This window comes from Nuphar pumila, chromosome 10 (assembly GCF_984573655.1).
Source record: "Nuphar pumila chromosome 10, dmNupPumi1.hap1.1, whole genome shotgun sequence".
In the NCBI taxonomy this organism is placed as follows: Eukaryota; Viridiplantae; Streptophyta; class Magnoliopsida; order Nymphaeales; family Nymphaeaceae; genus Nuphar; species Nuphar pumila.
The window spans coordinates 100892306-100912773 of record NC_143258.1 but is presented as its reverse complement, the minus strand read 5'-3'; the positions used below and the strand labels follow the sequence as shown (position 1 = coordinate 100912773).

At 37.1% G+C, this 20468-nt stretch overlaps 1 protein-coding gene across 1 annotated transcript in view; it reads left to right on the top strand.

Moving 5' to 3' along the window:
- The first annotated feature begins 10819 nt into the window (after window positions 1-10819).
- The window catches only part of LOC149827602 (uncharacterized), a 28733-nt gene continuing 19084 nt past the window's right edge, over window positions 10820-20468 (top strand). The window contains exons 1-9 of the mRNA XM_090019525.1: window positions 10820-11013; window positions 12280-12924; window positions 13754-13931; window positions 14108-14336; window positions 15041-15180; window positions 15457-15746; window positions 16315-16527; window positions 16632-17108; window positions 18258-18914. Of these exons, the coding sequence (XP_089875651.1) occupies window positions 12658-12924; window positions 13754-13931; window positions 14108-14336; window positions 15041-15180; window positions 15457-15746; window positions 16315-16527; window positions 16632-17108; window positions 18258-18914 (2451 nt within the window). The 5' untranslated portion in view covers window positions 10820-11013; window positions 12280-12657. The remainder of the gene's footprint in view (window positions 11014-12279; window positions 12925-13753; window positions 13932-14107; window positions 14337-15040; window positions 15181-15456; window positions 15747-16314; window positions 16528-16631; window positions 17109-18257; window positions 18915-20468) is intronic.

Below are 20468 nucleotides of genomic sequence, written 5' to 3'. Positions count from 1 at the left end.
GGACCTCAAGTCATCATCTATCTCCTTGGTGGCAGCAGATCAGGCACGAGGAGAAAGGGCTGACCCTTTGGCCCCAGGTTCGACTCCACAAAGTATGTGGGTGCCTTTAATCGGTGAGACACATGGACACGAGAAGGCGTGATGCAGGTTCGACCCAGAAGTCGGGATTTTTTTTTTTTGGAAAAGAGGACATGAGGATACAATTTTTTTTTTCAAAATTTTAATCAATAAAAAACGTAATTTTGATTTTTTTAATATTATACAATATAGTTTTATTAAAATAACACTTCAAAACATTAAAAATATTAAGATATTAAAATGTTTCCCGTACATATCGGTGCCTGTGCCCACGTGTCCGAGCGCGTGGCGTGGGACTGAGTCATAAACTAGAGGTTCATACTTCAACTTGGCCCATTTATTCTTCGGCCTGAAACTCAACTAAAGGTTTTTTACTCAGACAAAATAACTATTTTTTAAATTTTTATTTCTTTTGATAAAAACACAAAAGGTGGTGATTTTAACAAGGGAAGACAATAATTTTTACTTGGGCTGAACACCAGATTTTATGTCGAGCATTAAAAACTGGACGAGTTTTATCGGACGTCTCGCAAGAGGTCGAGAGTAGGGATGGCAGTGGACGGAGGACAAGGTCTCCACCCCCGCCCCGTTTCAAAATCCGAACCTTCATCCCAGTACGGGGATGAATTTTAACCTCCACCCTTGCCTCCATCCCTGTTTCATGTCTTCCATCATCGGTCCAAACGGGGGTGAGGCGGGGCAGGCCCCGTTTCCCCTTAGTCTATAGTCATCCCTTAAAAGATTGGGGGCGGGGTGGGGTGGGAATTGGGACGGGAACAAGGTAGGGCGGGGAAAAGCATAAGTCCACCCCTGCCTCCATCCCCGCATGGGGATAGATTTTAACCTTCATCCCTGCCTCCATTCCCGTTTCATGCCCTTCATTCTCCTGTCCAAATGGGGCGAGGTGGGGCAGATCCCTGTTGTCCCCCGGTCCACTGCTATCCCTAGTCGAGAGTTTGATATGGACGGTGCACATCTTTTGCCGCAAGGCTTAAGACAAATGAGAAGCTATGTGCAATAGAAAAAGCTGTATTCAGTGCATGGTAGGAGATTTCAGTGCAAGTCTCCTTGTGGTGGGACGTTACAGGTTCAAACCCCAGTGGTACTTGAATAATATCTGGTGGGGTCTGCCTAACCCCAGCTTGCCTTAAAAGAAAAAAGAGAAAAAAAAAGAAAAAACTGTATTCTATGTAGTTTTACGCTGTAGACACCGAGATCCGTTTACTGTAAGTGTGACACCTTTCAGTTTATATAAAATGTCCGAATCATTACATTAAGAAAAAAAAATGAACAATTATGTCGTTTTATTAGAAATATCATTACTAACTGCAAGCTAAAAAAATATAACAAACATGATCAATTTATTGTTTACATGAACTTTTGCCTTTTGTCTTCTAAAAAAATGTAGACTTCTGAACTTTTTAGGAGACAACTGACAAGGTGGTGCCTGATTTTTTCAGCCCATAACTTAGACAAGCACTTCAACCAAGGCATCTAATTTTTGGAGCGATAAAAGAGTAAAATAGTCAACAAAAATATGAAGTGGTCATGTTTGACGTGGTCTTGTTAAGGTAGGTTACAAGTTATTTCTCACATAGGTCTTTTCATCATTCAATAAACGGTGATTTTTTTTTGACATATGGTATGAATTTAACCATAATATCATGAGGTTTTACATACATTAATTAAAATTTTCCTTTATGATATACCGATATCATGAGGTTATTCATAAACTAATCTGACTTTTCCATTATGACCCTTTTGTACACCCATTTCACATAATTATATGAGGTTTTCATTGTGTCAAAAATTTAATTATAACCCTTAATGTGTAATACTATGTGAAAAAATTTATCTTCAAGTTTTTACATCATAATCAAGCAAACAACAATACAACTGTACACAACCTATCTCTTCCTGCATATGCTTTCCTTTCCTGGAAGTAGACATGGTGGTTGTGTTGCATATCATGTTGCTTCTTGCATTCATCCATTTCCAAAGGCCCACTTCAGGCCACCATGTCAAGTATCAAGACCAAATGTCTTCAGTCAAATCTTGCTTCTCCCAACTGATGGTGATAAATGTCATGCATTTCAACGGTTCAAACTTTAGGCCAACATAGTGTACCAATTTTGATTTCTTTCGGGCTATAATACCAATGTTGGAACCAATGGGTTTCTAAACTCGTTTAGTTGGAATCATCCAATCAAAAGAGCATGTGCATTAGAAGGAGGGATTGAAGCTCCAACCTCATAAAATTAAACACATGCTGTACCAATTGATTTACTCCAACCCATAATCATGGGATTTTTTCAACCTTCCTTTTCAGTTCATTGCTTGCTCCGGAGCCATGATCCAATATATAAGCAACCAAGGATAGCTGAAATTATCTCCACCATTATCTTGGAGATAATGCCTTTTTATAATTTCAAAAATAGTTCACGTAGAATAAGTTAAATGCAATCACTAAATATTATTAAAATTAATAATTAAATTACATAAATAACTCTTAATGAGCCTGCCGCTTTTTTGGCTTTCGAGGTTTTGGTTGGTGGGACACTATGGGGGCAATGGATCAACACTTCCCCCCGAAGTGTCGTATGTGAGTGAGGCATTAAGATGGTATTAATAAGGACCCCCACAATTTTTTGGTGCGTTGTTTAGTATGAAAAATGAACAAAAGGTAAAATTTTAAATACTTTGTAAGCTCACGTTGGCAATGATTGAACATGGCTACAAGGATAGGCCAGGCTCTTCAATCAAAATAGTTAATAATTGTTCACCCCAAGTAAATAAAAAAAAAGGAACAAGTAGCCGTCACGGCCATGCTACCTCTTTTTGTTGTTGTTTTGTTTGAGTAGAAAGTGATAGTTCCACGTATCATTCAGTCTGTTATTTTTTTATAATTGTGGTTTGTTTAGCCAAAAAAATATGTCCTGCATTTAATTGGAACTTTTATCTACTTTATCCTCTCGGTGTGTACTTATAATGGTTTTCTTTTAATTTTAAGATTCAAGTCTTTAACTGTCATATATATATATATATATATTCTTAAAAAAAAAACAGAATATGAGAACTGAAATATGAGAATTAGAAATATGGGCATTTTCAACATGTTTTTTGCAAATCCAATCACGTGTTTAGCATGGTGAATTTGCTAGGAATCAACCATTGGATCGTGCATTTTCAATGAAAAAAATATGATTTTTCAATGCTTGAATATTTGTGAAGATTAGGAGCCATTGATTTTAAATCCTTAAAAATTCTAGTTTATACATCAAAATTGGATGAACAGGTTCTAAAAAAAACAAACAATGTAGATCACATCTGTACAGTTAGATTCAAGAGAAAAGAACAAAGAATTTATGAAAATCATGGTTTACACATTAATCAGTTCTTATATTCTAGTGACACACATATATATATATATATATATATATATACTCATGCCAAATGGGTTTTTCATTATTTTCATATGCTCTTTTCCTGATTCTGACCCATAAAGATGTGTTCAACATGACCAATTTACTAAAAATTAATACTCACGTCACGTGCTTTTAATAAAAAAATGATATTTAGAGCATAAAAAAATTACAAATATTTTGGATGTTGATGTTTACAACTTTATAAAAACCTTCCGTGTGTCGGAAACAAATGTTATAATAGTTTGCTAAATGAAACAGGCTAAGTGGGTTTTTTGGTTTTTTTAGTGCTCTTTTCGATAGTCTGACCCCATAGATATGTTCCTCATGGCCAAGTTACTAAGAATTGATAGTTAAAATATGTATTTTCAATGAAAAATATGATATTTGAAGCATACAAAATTTGCAAAGATTTAGGACCTATGAGTTTTTTGGATCATATAAAAAACCATCCATGTGTCCGAAGCAAAAGCTCTAAGAGCTGATCCCTATAAAACCAAGTACAAATATCACATCAGTATGGTCCTAACTTAAAATTATAATAAAAAACTTGAAAACTCATTTAGCATGTCACTCATATATATGATAACTTAATAAGTTTTATTTATTTATTTTTATTTTTTACATGGTCTGCTTAGTAGGAATTGACTCTTGGATTATCTATGATACCTAGGCATGAATTTATGAGGTTTGAAAAATCTATAATTCACATTGTGTGATAGTTTATTGACTCATAAAATCATGTTTTTTCATCAAAAAACCAAGAGTGGAACCTTAGCATTTAGACCGCGCTAATGACATCCATGAATGATGCCCAAATTAGGTCAACGTGGTTTGAACATATGATTTTCAGATCATTGAAGCAGTCAAATCCCCATGATCAAATCTTACCCCCCCTCCTCACACACACACAAACACATGTGCATGCGGACCTTAAGATCACCATGGCATACATTTTCCTTATTCGGTCTGACCTCATAAATGGATTCAACATAATCTAAATGCTAGGAATTGACATTTGGACTGTGTTTTTTTAATAAAAAATGAATTTAATTGTAAAAAAATATTGCACATTGTACACCATTAATTTTTCAAGCTTTATAACTTTTCGCTTACATGCCATAATAAGACATATCACATTTTTATGGTTAGTTTCAAGAAAGATAACAAAAGAATGAAAATAAAGTGACTTTGTATATACAAATGATTGCAGCCTATATACATATATGGTTACTAGAATAGGTTAACTGAAGTGTTAATTTCCACTGAGAAAAACATGTAGATCACATTTTTATGGTTAGTTTCAAGAAAGACAACAAAAAAATTGACATTTGTATAAACAAATGATTGCATCTTATATGGTTACTAGAATGGGTTAAGTGAAAATATGTAAACCAAAGTGTGAACTAGGCTTTTTCAACAATTTTTTGTAAATCCAACCCTTCATATGCATTGGCGTGACCCATTTGCTAGGAATAGACAATTGAATCATTATTTTCGATAAAAAAAGTGATTTTTGAATGCTTGAATGTTTACAAAAAAATTTAATCATTGATTTTTATGCCTTAAAAGATACTTCTTATTCATCACAATTGGATGATCCAAGAGACTCTTTCTATAAAACAAAGCATCTAGATTACATTTTTATGGTGAAATTTAAGAAAAAAGTAAAAAAATCCATAAAAATTTAGTAGCAATATATATATATATATATATATATATATATATATATATATATATATATATATATATATATATATATATATATATATATATATATGAAAGGGAGACTGTCTAACCAAAATAAGATACAAACTGTTCACATCACTTTTAAAAATCATATTAAAAAGCAAAATTTGGCAAATATGACAGCATGGATGTTATCAGATCTAACCTAACAAATGACACTTACTGGTTATTTTGTTTTATGCATAGATTGAATTTTTATGATCTAGAAAACTTTTAAAAGTTTTAAACTGTTGATTTTTAGCACATTATAAAATCCTAGGTACACATTGATTTTTTTTTTTCAAAAAAACACTTTTAATATCGATTTTCAAAAGTGGTTTGGATGGTTTTTACCATCTTTTGGTTGAACGGTATCGTTTTTTACTCTCTCTCTCTCTCTCTCACTTTATATATATATATATATATATATATATATATATATATATATATATATATATATATATATATATATATATATATATAGAGAGAGAGAGAGAGAGAGAGAGAGAGAGAGAGAGAGAGAGAGAGAGTCTTTTTATAATAAATACGAAAGGTTCAAGAGTAAGGGTCTGCCGATCATGGATTTATGGGTATTACTCCTCTGGCTTTTAATGTGTTTGCTTGGTGTGCAGGTGCCAGCCTTGACAGATCACATGATTTTGGTCTCCCTTTGGCTTTTGACCTTCTTGATTTTTGGTTTAACTTTCCTGCGAGGACACGAGTTGTTAAGAGTTTCATAATTTCTTTCCAACGCATCTACAAGTCATCAGATTTTTAACGGTAAGTGTGAATATTCATTAATCCATGAGGAATATCCTGGAAATCCACTCAGTTATTTCAGGACTTGAAATTGCCTTTACCCTCACTCAGGGCACGTTTGTATTACTCCCTTGAGAATTATTCTCTCGTGGGAAAGCAAACGTGAGAAAAATGGAGCGTGAGAAAACGACTCTTTTACTGTCAGGATCGGAATTGCAAGGGCCCCCCTTGTGAACCCGAAGATCGAACTGTTGAACTCTCAATCTGGGGAAACTTCTCCATCTTAAACAGCTTGAAATGATCTAGAGTCACATAATTGTTGAATAAAACTTGCAAAGATGCCATTTTTCCTAAACCCAAGCGGGTTTTTGATTGTTTTTCTCAAGGGAAAGAAAGAATTTTAGGGCCCCAAACGATGAGAAACCAAAACTGAGGTCTTAAGTAAATCTACAGAGACACCGTGGCTGTTGGTGTCTTGATGGGAAACGTCGCAGTCGGCAGTTTTATTTGTGGGAAAATATAGAAGAAAATTTCTCAGTGACAGGTTCAAATGAATCTGAATTTTCAAACTAAACAAGAAAAGCAGGAGAAAAAGAAAGAGGAAGACGGGGAAAACAAACATATGAGAGAGAGAGAGAGAGAAATGGAATACGAATCCTTTTCCCTTAAAAATCAGTTTGCTTATCCATTTTCTTGGATCCAGTAATATAAGGTCCCATTATTTACCTGAATCCTGAGCATTATTTTACAATTCAAGTTGAATTCAGATCTGAAACCTAATCCACCCTTCAAAAGTTGAAACCAGTATTGGGATCTGTTCTGACCTGACCCATATCCAGCCTATGTTCAACTCCATTATTTATAAAGGGTGTAACTAGGTTGGCTCAGGCAGGTCTCATCAGATCCATACCTAAAACTAGGACAAAAAACTACACAAAAACCTGCCCAATACAGGTTGGGTTTTGGCTCATCTTTAGTATAATTTTGATATATTTAATGGATCAAGTTTTAATGAGACCCATTTTTCACATCACATTTAAAATTAGACCCAAACAAACTCGAACTGATATGAAGCAGGTTTTGGGGTTGAGTATTAGAAATGCTTGGCTTAGATTCCAAGGAATTGGGAGGAAATGGATTCCTATTCCACTTTGTGTGAAGTTAAACCAAATAAGTGAAAGTGGAATTGGCTTCCAATTCCACGAATCCAAACACACCCTAATTGTGGCCGCAAAGCAAACGTGCCCTTAATCTCCTGGTGTTGGATTTAGGGTTTTCAATGGGTCAGGATCTAGGGGTTCAAACAGTTCAAATTTGGCCGGATGCAACCTTCACCAAACCCAATTTGCTAATCTAATTCTCAATCAGATTCAGATTTGGATGAAAAGGGTTAATATCAAAATAATTGGATTCAGATATTTGTTGGATTCTGTTATAAATCTGAATCTGAATCCGATTATTAACCAGATTCAGTTTTGTTTACCAAATCCCACTAATCGGAGCCAGATCCGGGTTGGATGTTGGACATATGACCCATTCAAATCCGTATCGGGATGTAATCCATCAGAGTGGACCCAAACCCCCAAAATGATATGCACTTGGGTCTGGCTTCAGGTTTAGAGTATGTTACGGTCGAGAAAATATATAGAACCCCAAACTGTGGACATAATTTAAAAGGGTTTTATAATGTAGTTTTATTACATAAACATATATGTGAGATTGTTCGGGTCAGACCCATCGGGCCAGATATCCGGAAAAATCCTGGCCCCAAACTGATCCACATGTTAGTCATAGATTTTGATTGATTAACTGCACAAAATTAAGAATATGTGTATATATTCATGAAAGGCTGTATTCACCAACTAGGGCTCCACATGGTTAGTAGGAGCTGTCAGTGCACGTCTCCTTGCGGTGGGACGTTTCAGGTTCAAACCCCAGTGGTAGCATAAGGTGGTGAGTTTTGGGTACAAATTGGCTTCAGGTAATAGCTCGATTGGGTCTACATTTCGGATACGATCCAAACCATGTGTCTATCAACATCAGGCCTGTGGACCAAGTTTACCAGACCCGCTTACATCCGTTATATGGGCAATCAGGATCCAAACTTTTATGCTATCTCAGACATGGAGGAAGTCACATTTTATGGGTCCATTTTGCTTTTTGGCATCGATGTCAACATAGCACATCCAAATCTCATAGTGACTGAGTTCAAGGGTTGGGTCGGACCCCATCATATCTGATACTACAACTTTGTCCAGGTAAGACATAACTAATTTCTTTTTTTCAAATGTTTGGTTTTGGAGAATCCAACGGCCATGAACGTGTTTATGTCCATAAGTAGGGTTGCAAACGGGTCAGGATTGACCCGACACTGGATCTGACTTTCACTGAGTGGGTCTGGTTTGGATCTAGATCCTACTCAGAACACATGGTAGAATTCAAGACCCAGATATAATCTGACTCCTTGATACACATTGGATCTACAGAAACCGGTCAAGTATATCGATTTTCATGTGAAATAGATAAAACGGTTCGGGCCAGACTCGGTTCTGACATGGTTTTAATCTTATTTATTTATCCAAATCCTTCTAAACGCGAGATTGTTTGTTCTGAGTGTGATCCTGTTTTAGGACCGTACCGTATGTCTGTATCCGCCCGAAATGCCTTCAATCGGGTTGGATATCTGATCCGGATGTGACCTATTTACACTCTATGCTTAGGATACAGTTGGCATTATTTTTTTTAACAGTTTTGGTGGTTTTGACTTTTAGGGCAGAAATCCTTTTAAGTGGGCTCGGTGTCGTGGGTTGCAAGCCAATACTTGCATTGGCGTTGACTGCACTAAAAATGGATTTGGACAAGAAATTAATAATTGTCTTCCTGCCCCATGTACCTATTTGTTGAGTATATCCGAATCTGGGTCAGTTTAGGAACTTATAGGGTTGGATCTAGTCAGATCCGTGTCAGAATTTGGTCTAACCCGACCCGTTTTACTTTTTTTTTTAAAGTAAAAGTCCCTAATTTCACCTGTTTTTCAGTCAGTTCAGTATGACAGTCTCGTATCAGATTCGGATCCAAAATCCCATCACGAGATTTGAGTCAAATCTGAATATGAAGTTAAATGTGATTTATGAAAGATACAATATCAGGTCAAGCAATCCTATGGTTGCACACGAGCTGAGCTTGAGCCATTGAAGCTTGGCCTGTTTTATGTGAGCCATGATCGAGCTCAACTCGAATGGACTCGGCGACCACTAGTATAGGCCTTGGTTCGGCATGAGCTAGCTATTAAAGGTAAATTAAGGTTTCAAAGCAGGATTTGAACCCACCACAAACAACATCCTGCCCATTAGAGTAAAGACTTACATTTGTGTTTCTTTTACATCAGAGACCATACATGAGTTATCTATCTATCTATATATATATATATATAAATAGGGGTGGCAATTTCTGACACGACCCGCCAACCCGCCTCTTAGGCGGGTTCGGGTTGGGCTTAAGCCAACCTGTTTAATAAACGGGTCGACCCGCGTAACCCGTTTATTAAACAGGTCGGGTTCGGGTTGGGGGTATGCCAACCCGCCAACCCGGCTGACCCGTTTAATAAACGGGTTAGGCGGGTGGGTCAACCCGCCAACCCACCAACCCGACCCGTCAACCCGACCCGCCAACCTGACTACCTGCCAACCCGATCCGTCAACCCGCCAACCTGACCCGCGAACCTGAAAACCCGTTTACCCGACCCAACCCATTTATTAAATGGGTTGGCGGGTCGTGTCGGGTTACCCGTTTATTAAACGGGTCGGGTTTGTGTTTGCCACAGCTGACCCGTTTAATAAACGGGTCGGGTTCGGGTTGAGGTATGCTGACACGCCAACCCGACCCGATTGCCACCCCTATAAAAAAACAATATCCCAATATAAAGTTTTAATAAGCATAAATTCAAGCACAAGCTCGTTTAATTAAACACGCTTTAAACAAGTACTCAAGCTCAACTTGGTTATCAAACAACCAACGACCAAACTTTAAAGGAACTCAGCTCGTGCTAAGCTCGAGCTACTTGGCTTATTGTTCACCCTTAGTCATGCAACATTTTGAAAAAATCACAAGAATTTATACTTGACGGGCAGCCTAGGTTCAAATCTCATGGGCGTCACCCCCCTGCGTAAGCTAAAGCTTGGCGATTCTCTCGATCGAAAGGTAAGCCCTCGGGAGTTTTACACTGATAGGACAGTGACAGTAAGTACGAGTCACGTGAGCCAATGTGGCTAGGTCTCTGCGCCTGGCATGGGTTCTCCGTGAAAAAAAAATATATATGAAATTTTACTCACTTGTTAAGCAATTAAAATATCATGAATTGTGAAAATGTCATGGTATTGCATTATTTACATTTATATGGACTATGTTTTGACAACGAAGGATTTATTTTATTTTTATTTTTAATTTAAAATGCATTTATTGTTGTGCAAATAAAACACCCAAAATGTTATGAAAAAAGAAATAAACACACCCAAATCCAAAACACCCCAAAAAACACAGAGTTTCAACTTATCACGACAATTTGGCTGCCGTTTTTTTGCCGTCTCAAACTTTTGTCACTGTTTTGAACACCGAAGGCAACGTAGAAACCGACTCGCGTGTCTGGGCAGAGACACCCGATTCGTGATACCGCTCTTCTTTTTTCACTGTTTAACCGACCGCGGTAATTGCAGAAGTTACCAGAGAGAGAGAGAGAGAGCGAGAGAGAGAGAGAGAGAGAATCGTGTACTCTCGATTGGTATATTCCACGGAACCAATTCTCTCTTACCTCCACAATTTTTCTGTGTAGTAAAATGGAAGGGAGAAACCCACCACCAAATGCGTTCCCCAAGCAACCCTTTTAAAACGGGCAACCAACTTCTCATTTTTTTCCCGATTTCTTCTTCTTCTCCTCCTCTTTCCTTTCTGTCTTTCTCATTCTTTCTTCTCCTTAATAACGTCACCTCCTGAATCTCTGTGATATTTGGCACTCAAATCTTCGTCTAAGGTGAGTTTTTCTTTCTCATTTTAAAGATTGGATCGATTGTAATTGTCTTCTGTTGCCGTTTTCAGCTTTTCTTGGGATATTTTGATCAGTTTTTTCCGCATCGATTCGTTGCTTATGGTGTCTTTCTTCGTTGGTTTTTTGAGAAGAGTATTGGGGTTTGAAAGATTCTTCTTTTCCGGTTGTGTTTGCGTCAGTTGGATGGGGGTACCGAAAACAATTGTTTTCAATTGTTTTCTTGTTATTATTCTTCTTTTTTTGGTAACAAATGTGGGGTTTATTGATTCGCAGTAGATTTATTTGAGTTGTTGTTTTTAGACGAATTGCTGAATTGGGTAGCGCTTTTTTAATTAAGTTTTATTGGTTTCTGCATGTGGTATGCAGTTATCATGATCTGATTTTTCGAACAGAATCATGGATATGTTTCTAGTTTGTTTGTTGGTGTTCAGTAGGATTGAGGGAGGTGATATGCTCTTTAATGTCTAATCGAGTGATTTGCTTAATTGGATTGTTGGGTTGGTTCCTAGGCCTACATGGTACAAGCAAATTTTTTTCCTCCAAATCCTTTCAAATGGAGAAATTCATTATACGCATACAGAGATCATCAATTATTTAGAGTGCAAATATTGCAAGTATATGGGATATCACCATCCCTTTAGCAAAGTGTAATACTACCAATCAGAAGATTGGCGGATGCGGAACCGAAGGAAACTCTCATTGCCTAATGGCGAGTTGTTTTGAAATGCATTATTCGACTGACATACCCATCTGAATAAAGCAGAGGTTTGATCAGATGAACACTGCCGATCTGTTGCCCCCACACGAAAAATTTATGTCAATGAACACTTGTATATTTTTTTGATTTAAAAGAAAATTTTTGAACGCTTTTATGTACTGACAATCTGCTTAGTTTTGTATCATAGTTTTCTTTTTCCATGTAGTTACATCAGAGTGTTTCTTGACAAATTTGCTGTTATTAATTTCCCATTTGTACTAAATTAAATTAACCATATAAATTTAATGGTACAAGTAAGCACTTTGCTGGCTATATGCTTTCTTCCGAAGAAAATTAATTATCACAAATGAAATTCTGTGTGTCATGAATATGTGCACATATTCATGCTTGTATGTGTATCCATTGTTCTGTGCATGACCCTCTAGATTGCTCTTTCATGGATCTGAGATTTAGCATACATGCTTTTGCTTTTCGTAGACTAATGATATTTTTGGTGTTGTTTTCAATTCAATTGATACACATTTTTCCTGTAGTTTTTGTAGATTTTCTTGCAAAGCCTACTTTCTTCTATGCCGGAGGCATCGTATATCCTATCATGAGGCCATTTTCTGATAATGTTGGAGTTTTGAAATGGCTTTTAGCATTGGTTTGTTTTCACGCCCAAGATGTGGATGATCATGGGCGATTTGGTACTTGGGTTTCAGGGAGTTATAAAGTATTTGTGAGTCTTTGCTTGTTGGTAAAAATGGAGCATTAAAATGAGAAGATGGCTTAGTATAGAATAATTATTCAAGTGCCAGAGTGAATTATAGTGACAGTGTGGATGATACTCATCATGTGTTGAGTTCTGGCTCTTAAAACCATTGGTTGTGCATTTCATAGTTGATTTTTTGTTCTGGCTTAATCTGTTAATGGAGGGTTCGTCCTGTTCAAGTGTTACAAAGCAAGTACAGGGTCGGAAAACTTCTACAAGTAACGACAGAAGTGATATATGGACTATTGCTCGTGAAGGATCTTTATCAGAACTTGATTTTGCTTTGACACAATTAAAAAGGAATGGTGGAAATATTGATGCGAGGAACATATTTGGCCTCACTGCTCTTCACATTGCAACCTGGAGAAATCATGTACCTATTGTGAAAAGGCTGCTTGCTGCTGGTGCAGATCCCGATGCAAGGGTCTGTTCTTACCCATGCTTTCAAGTTATATCTGTTGGCCTTGTCATATAAATAGCTGGCCAAATATTGTTTCAGTTTCAGTCCATATGGTTATTACTTATGTAGAAGTCTTTTCAAAATTTTAAATGTCTTAGTATGCAATGCAAACTTTTTTCTGTGTTTTTGATTTTCCAATCAAATCTATTTTTTCAATTTCCTGTCTTTTCATCAATTCAGGTGTAATGAAATGCTGCTATCATCTTTTCTTTTTTGCCTGAGCACTTGCAATGGGATCAAGTTTTGTGTGTTTTCATATGATGCCAAATTGTTAATAATTGTTCCCAAAAAAAGGGTTGACACATTTCGTTTGCAAATATTTTGATCTGACTATCAGTTTGGGAATGAAGAATAGTTTTGATGGGCAGAGTCATATCTTCCACCATATCCATGAACTCAGCATAGAAAAAATATTGATGTCCTGTCCACCTTGCTGGAGTTGACAGGCTGCCAAGGATCCTAGTATTCTTATACTCTGAGCTAGTTAGTATTTAATGATATATGCTTGTTTGTCATTATATAGGCTGTTTCTTATTGATTTATTGTATTTCTAAACCGCATAATCTCATTATGGTATTTTGAGTTATATTTTTACCTGTTTGTTACTGCTTTACTCATTTAAAAAACAACATAATCTCTGGATGGTACTTTTTTAAGTTAGGCATGCTCAGGGTTGAAGTTAAACATTGTTCGTGTGATTCTTTTATGCAGTTTTATCCCCACCAATTTGCTTAATTATTTGTTGATAACCAATAACTCAGCAGCCTGGAATATTTGTTTGATTTCCTTGCAGGATGGAGAATCAGGATGGACTAGCCTACACAGAGCTCTCCACTTTGGCCATCTTGCTGTGGCTGGAGTTCTTCTTAAGTCAGGTGCATCCCTTACATTGGAGGACTCCAAGTCTCGCGCCCCTGTTGATCTTCTCTGTGGGCCAGTATACCAGGCTGTTGGAGCTCGAGATGGTTCAGGTACATCGCTATTGATTGACACTTTGAAGATATGATGAGCTCTATCAGCTTTTATTTTATGAGCATTGATAAAATTCTGTAACATGTTAAGCATTATTGGGGCTACCTTGCTTGTCTTTTTTTTTTTGAGATGCCATCGTTTGTTAGTGATGTTCTTCATCTTCTGTCACTTGTAGCTGTAACAGAAGTGTTTAGTTGGGGCAATGGTGCAAATTATCAGCTTGGAACTGGAAACACAGATATACAAAAGCTACCTTGTAAAGTCGAATCCCTACAAGGTACTCGTATCAAGATTGTTGCTGCAGCAAAGTTTCATAGTGTAGCTATTGGTGCTAGTGGAGAATTGTATACTTGGGGATTTGGAAGGGGTGGTCGCCTTGGTCATCCTGACTTTGATATTCACAGGTATATTGCTTCAAATTTCTTTGAATAATTTTTTCAAGGAAAAAAGTCTCTGAATCATGTACTTAATGTCATGGAAATTGGTCATTTACACTGTCCATCTCCAAATGTGTGCACACACCTGCATGCTTATGTGCCTATATTCGTTTCTCATTTTTGACTTTCTTCTTTATCATGTCCATGCATATTCTATTCTTGCTAGAATTTTGTAAAATAGCTGCATATGACATTATGCATGTATCCATGTGTAACATCAGGATGTCCCTTAACATCCGTTTTGTGCTATTCTTTGCTGATTGGTTGCAATGTTAGGGTGACAACTTGCTATCCCTTTTCTTATATTCTTCATCTTCTTTTTAATGAGATTCCTTTTCTGTTAGTTTCATGGGAAAAGAGAAAAACTGTATCCATATGAATAGATGTGTATGCTCTGTGGCCATGTGTGCATGCTTCCACACATTTCTGCGTAATCCTAAGCAAATCCTTATGTATTTCATTTCTAAAAATCTGATTGCGCTCCTAGGAGCTTCATATCAGAAATGTGTGCCCTTGGCTTGGAACTCCCTATCGTATGGGGTGAGATCTTATATATTGTTGGAGAATACCTGATGGAGTCCTGCATAACAGTAGCACTTAGTGTATTAAAACTATATGCTGCTTTTAACTGCTTAGAATTTTCTAACTATATCCTTTTGTATGATTTATAGTGGCCAAGCTGCAGTTATCACTCCGCGGCAATTAATTGGTGGGTTAGGTTCTCGTCGTGTTAAAGCTGTGGCAGCAGCTAAACACCATACTGTCGTTGCAACAGAAGGAGGGGAAGTGTATACATGGGGATCCAACCGAGGTATTATGAGCTATAAAAAATAGATGTCTATCTGGTTTACAATATGTGCTTTTAGCCACCAGTAATGACACACTTACATTTATATTGAAGTGTGAATATTTTTAAATTCTGGTTGCTCATGGTGAATATTCAAGTCCATGCAGCAGTTGCAGTTTGTTTTTCTGCTGCATACCCATCCAGCTGTGGGAGTTGGGTTCTTACTATTCTTATTTTCTCCATCTCTTCTTTATCTCAATTGTGCCGCTTTAGTTATTTTTATTTCAAATTCACATGCAGAGGGTCAGCTCGGCTATACCTCAGTGGATACCCAACCAACACCCCGCCGTGTTAGTTCTCTAAGGAACAAAATAATTGCGGTTGCAGCTGCAAACAAGCATACTGCTGTCGTATCTGAGTCTGGAGAAATATTCACATGGGGATGCAACAAGGAGGGCCAACTTGGGTATGGCACCTCAAATTCAGCTTCAAACTATGTGCCCCGTGTGGTTGAGTATTTAAAAGACAAAAAGTTTGTTGCAATATCTGCAGCAAAGTATCACACAATTGTGTTAGGCCCTGATGGAGAGGTAAAATTATGACTTGCATGGTTTTTTGCTAAGCAATTGCATGGCAAGCATTGTCTTTTTTTGTTCAGAGGAATACGATCTGAGCTGGAACTTTATCCACCTTTAGTTGCCATGAAATGTAGTAGGCAAATCTAAATGAGCTTCAAATAGGATTAAGTAATTTTTCTCTGCTAGGAATTCTCCAGTTCCCATATTTTTTCCCAACTTCCCAAGTCATTCTAGGGCTGGGAAGCACATAAATGCAAGCAACCTGGATTGTGTTACCTGATTATTATTTGATTCCTTCCTGAGGTGCTCCAGTTGTTGTCCTATTTGTGTCGGAGCCATGTTGGCCTGAGTTGTCACATTTATAACCGTTGCTTCTGTGTGGTACTAATCCTACTATGGCTAAATCCAGCAGAATTATATCTATCTATCTATCTATCTATCTATATATCTATATATATATGGTTCTTAAGTTAAGTTATTTAATCTTTGTTGCATTTCTGCTTTCAGACATTTGGTCTTTCCTTGTATCACATTTGATATTTAGTGGTTACACCAACTTTGTTTACAATCCTAATTATAGGTTTACACTTGGGGCAACCGCCTGGTAACTCCAAGACGTATAATGATCTCAAGAAGTACAAAGAAGAAGGGCTCTACTCCTCTTAAATTCCACCAAGCAGAGCGGCTTCATGTGGTAGCAGTTGCAGCAGGAATGATTCATAGCACAGCACTTACAAGTGATGGTGCTTTATTTTTCTGGGTCTCGTCTGATCCAGATCTAAGATGCCAGCAGGTCAGGGGTGCTTCATGGTTCATCTTTTGGTTTACTTGCATGTTCCTTAATGCCTTAAAATCAGGGAATGCATCTCTTAATGTTCTTTGTTATCTTTTCTACAGCTCTACTCAATGTGTGGCAGACATTTTGTCAGTATTTCAGCTGGAAAGTACTGGACCGCTGCTGTGACAAACACTGGGGATGTTTACACATGGGACGGGAAGAAAAAGGATGAAGCTCCTATAGCATCTCGTTTGCATGGAATCAAGCATGCTACATCAGTTTCTGTTGGTGAAACACACTTACTGGTTATTTCTGCTCTATATCATCCTCCTTATGCTCCAAAATCAACTGATGTTGCTGAGCAAACAAATGCTGATAAAGCAGTGGAAGAGTTTGATGAAGACTTTATGTTCAATAGTTCTCAAATGTGCTCCATTTTGCCTATAGAAAAGGATAATTTCAATAGATCAGTTCCAAGTTTGAAATTATTATGCCAAAAGGCAGCATGTGAGTTCCTTGTAGAACCCAGGAATGCTATGCAGCTGCTTGAGATTGCAGATGCTGTGGAAGCTGATGAGTTGTGGAAGCGCTGTGAGGTAGTATTGGTGACTGTTTTTTGTCTTTTCATATAAGTTGTTGGTAAACTAACCTGAAATTATACTGCATATTATATGTTTGATTTTTAAATAGTCTTTGAATTGTTATCCATGAATTTGTGCCACTTTTAAGACAACTGTTTCGTGCTTTAGGTTGCAGATATTGTGTGTTCATGCATGTGCACACATGTCTGTGTTTGTGTAACCCTGTCCTTGTTTTCTTGTTTTGCGTATCTTCCATTTCACAATGTCTAATGAGATAGCTGGATGGTAAAAGGTCTTGGGTTCAAATACCATGGGAGCTATGCCGAGCTTTCCTATAAAAAAAACTTCCATCCATACAAGGTGTCCTTGTTGTGCCTCATAATTTGTGTTCATGCGTCTGTGACACTCAACCAACAGAAAAACTGCAATATGGGTTCTGATCAAAGTTGACTGGTCCATTATAAGATACTTTTGGGCTTTGTGCCTTGTTCATGCCCGTGGTTCTTAGATTTATACAGATTTTAATTTAGCTAAACAGAATGTGATCTTTTTATATCCTAAGAAAAAAAAGATGAATGATATTTCAAATTTAACCAATTTTACTTGGATTAGTGCTTACACAAATCTTATCAGCTGGCCCTAACATTGTAAGCTATGAAAGCATGACCTCTGGCATGAGGCTGGCCCATTATGAGCCCTACCAGAATCTAATGATATACATCTTCCTATGTGGTTGATTTTGTTAATGTCAACAAATAGATGCAGCATTGACTAACTGGGGGTTTTGTATGTTGCTATATCTAGAAGCAATGTTGTACCTTGTCTCGTATATAGGTCATATTTTTATCTATCTGGATTCTATTTGAACTTTTGACTCTTCGCTTAAAAGCTGCGAATTTAAGTTGATCAAATCTGTACATTTTCTCCAAGCTATTGAAACTGCAGTATTACACTTTTTTTTTTGAGAAAACCTTACTTTCAATTCATTTTGGTGGTTACTGGTTACAGTTCAGATGGAACTTACTAAAAAAAATCACCCATAGCATTTGCAAGTCATACAACTACAACTCGTACAATTTTACAGCAGTACTATGAAAAGAAATAGCATGTTGATATGTTACATTTTGTTCTGTTCATTTGAAGTAATGATGGTCTGTTATGCAGGATATTGCACTCCACAACCTTAACTTCATTTTTTCCCTCTTGGCACCAACGATTGCAAATACATCACCTGAAATTCTTGCAAAACTAGAGAAGTCTTTGGATGTGAGGTCCTCTGAGCCTTGGAGTTACCGTCGGCTTCCAACACCAACAGCTACATTTCCAGCTGTTCTTAACAGTGAAGAGGAGAGTGACGGTGGTTCTCCAAGGTTGCGTAACCACCAGGCTTTTGCGATGAAGAATAGAGTTCTGAGAGCAGGGGTTGGCTTTTTGCAACCAAAAAGTGCTGCAGATCAGGCCATCTCTAAACAAATTAGAGCCATAAGAAAAAAGTTGCAACAGATAGAAATGCTTGAGGCCAAGCAGGCAAATGGGCAAACCCTTGATGAACAGCAAATAGCAAAACTTCAAACTCGTCAGTCCCTTGAGGATGCACTTGCTGAGCTAGGTGTGCCTCTTGAAGCAGAGGCAGCAAAAACTCCATCATGTCTTGTGGCAGATGGAAAGGGGAACAGAAAAGGAGGGTCATTCAAGAAACATCGACGAAACAATAAGCAGATGCCCAACTTTGTGGGACCTTGTGAGGATCATGAATCTGCTACTGAATCAAACTCAATCAAAGGGATCCCTGATAACGATAATCTTGTTTATGAAGGAAAGGTTAGATTACAGAGCTTCATCTGATCCTTGATTTAATTTCATTGTGTTGAGTATGAAACTCTGAATTTCATTTTTATCGTTGTTTTCAATCTGAAAGTTAATATGTTTCATTGGATGATGATCCTCGAATTCACCATTTACTGTAATATTTGTAATGAAACAAAAAAATACAGAGATTGCCTCTGTTAAAATGTAAACTGCAATATATATATATTATTTAATATTATTATATTTTCTTTTATTATTTTATTTTTCTATTTTTTATTTTCTTTTTTAGCATCTAGTTCAATAGAAACTAGATATTTTGATCCAGTCAAGTTCCTGTTGGAACTTGACTGTGCAAGTAGTTGTTGGACTGTAGTCCAACAGCTATAATAAATGCTGTTGGACTATAGTCCAACAGCTATATTAAGAGACGTTGGAATCCAGCGTCTCTTTTTGGAGAGCTCAAAATGAGCTCTCCTCTCTCTCCCATTTTTTGGTATATATAGGGGTGAACCCCTTCAATGTAAAGAACTATGCTTCTTAAGCATTTTGTTCATGAATAAAGTATTATTTATTTTTCAAGTGTTCTTCCCTTTATACCCTTTCAAGGGTCATGCTTGTAGTGTCTCCAATAGACACTTGTTTGTGAGTTATTTGTGCATTTGTTGAAGACCACCATTTTATTACATGGTATCAGAGCTACGAAATCCTTAGATCTTGAAGCGCTTCCGCCTCGATTTCCGTGCCACATTTACAAAAGGTGTTTCATCACCTTGTTCTTGGCTCAAGAAGATTTGTTTGAAGAAAGGCGAACTTGTGCTACAAAAAAATTTGGTTTTGTATCCTCTCTTATTCCTTTGTCTACTCTTTTTCTTTTCTTTTTATTTTTCTCTCTCTCTCCTCCTATTTATTCCTCTCTTACCCTTGTAAAAGATGGATGACAATGATAAGATCACCATCATTCCTATGAAGCTAAATGATACTAACTATGTAATGTGGGCTTCGATTATGAAGCACCACATTTGGGGAAAAGGTTTATGGGGTATAGTGGATGGTTCCGATTTGAAACCTAAACTATCTCTTACCAAGAAAGAGGGTGATAAAGAGGTTCCTCTAACGGAAGAAGAGAAGAGTAAGGCGTTAGCCACTTATGAAAAGAAATGGAAAGAATGGAGGATAGGGCATGCAAAAATTATGTCATGGCTCATCAATAGCATTGACATTAAAAAATGCTCTAGTCTAGCTAAGTTTGAGCATGCCGATAAGGCTTGGGAATACCTCAAAAACATGTATTCCCTTAAAGATATTGCACATGTATGCAATTTACAAGATAAAGTTCGAACAATGACTCAAAAAGATAAAACTATTCGAGAATATTATAATGAGTTGTCCGAACTTTGGGAAGAGTTGGCTCTTCTTGAGCCCAAATGGCATTGTGCCGAAGACATCGAGCTTCGCCAAAAGCAACTCGATATGGAACATTTCTATCAATTTGTGAATGGTCTAAGGCCGGAGTTTGAATCCACCAAATCAGCCCTTTTACATCGTGGAAAAATTCCTTCTATTGTT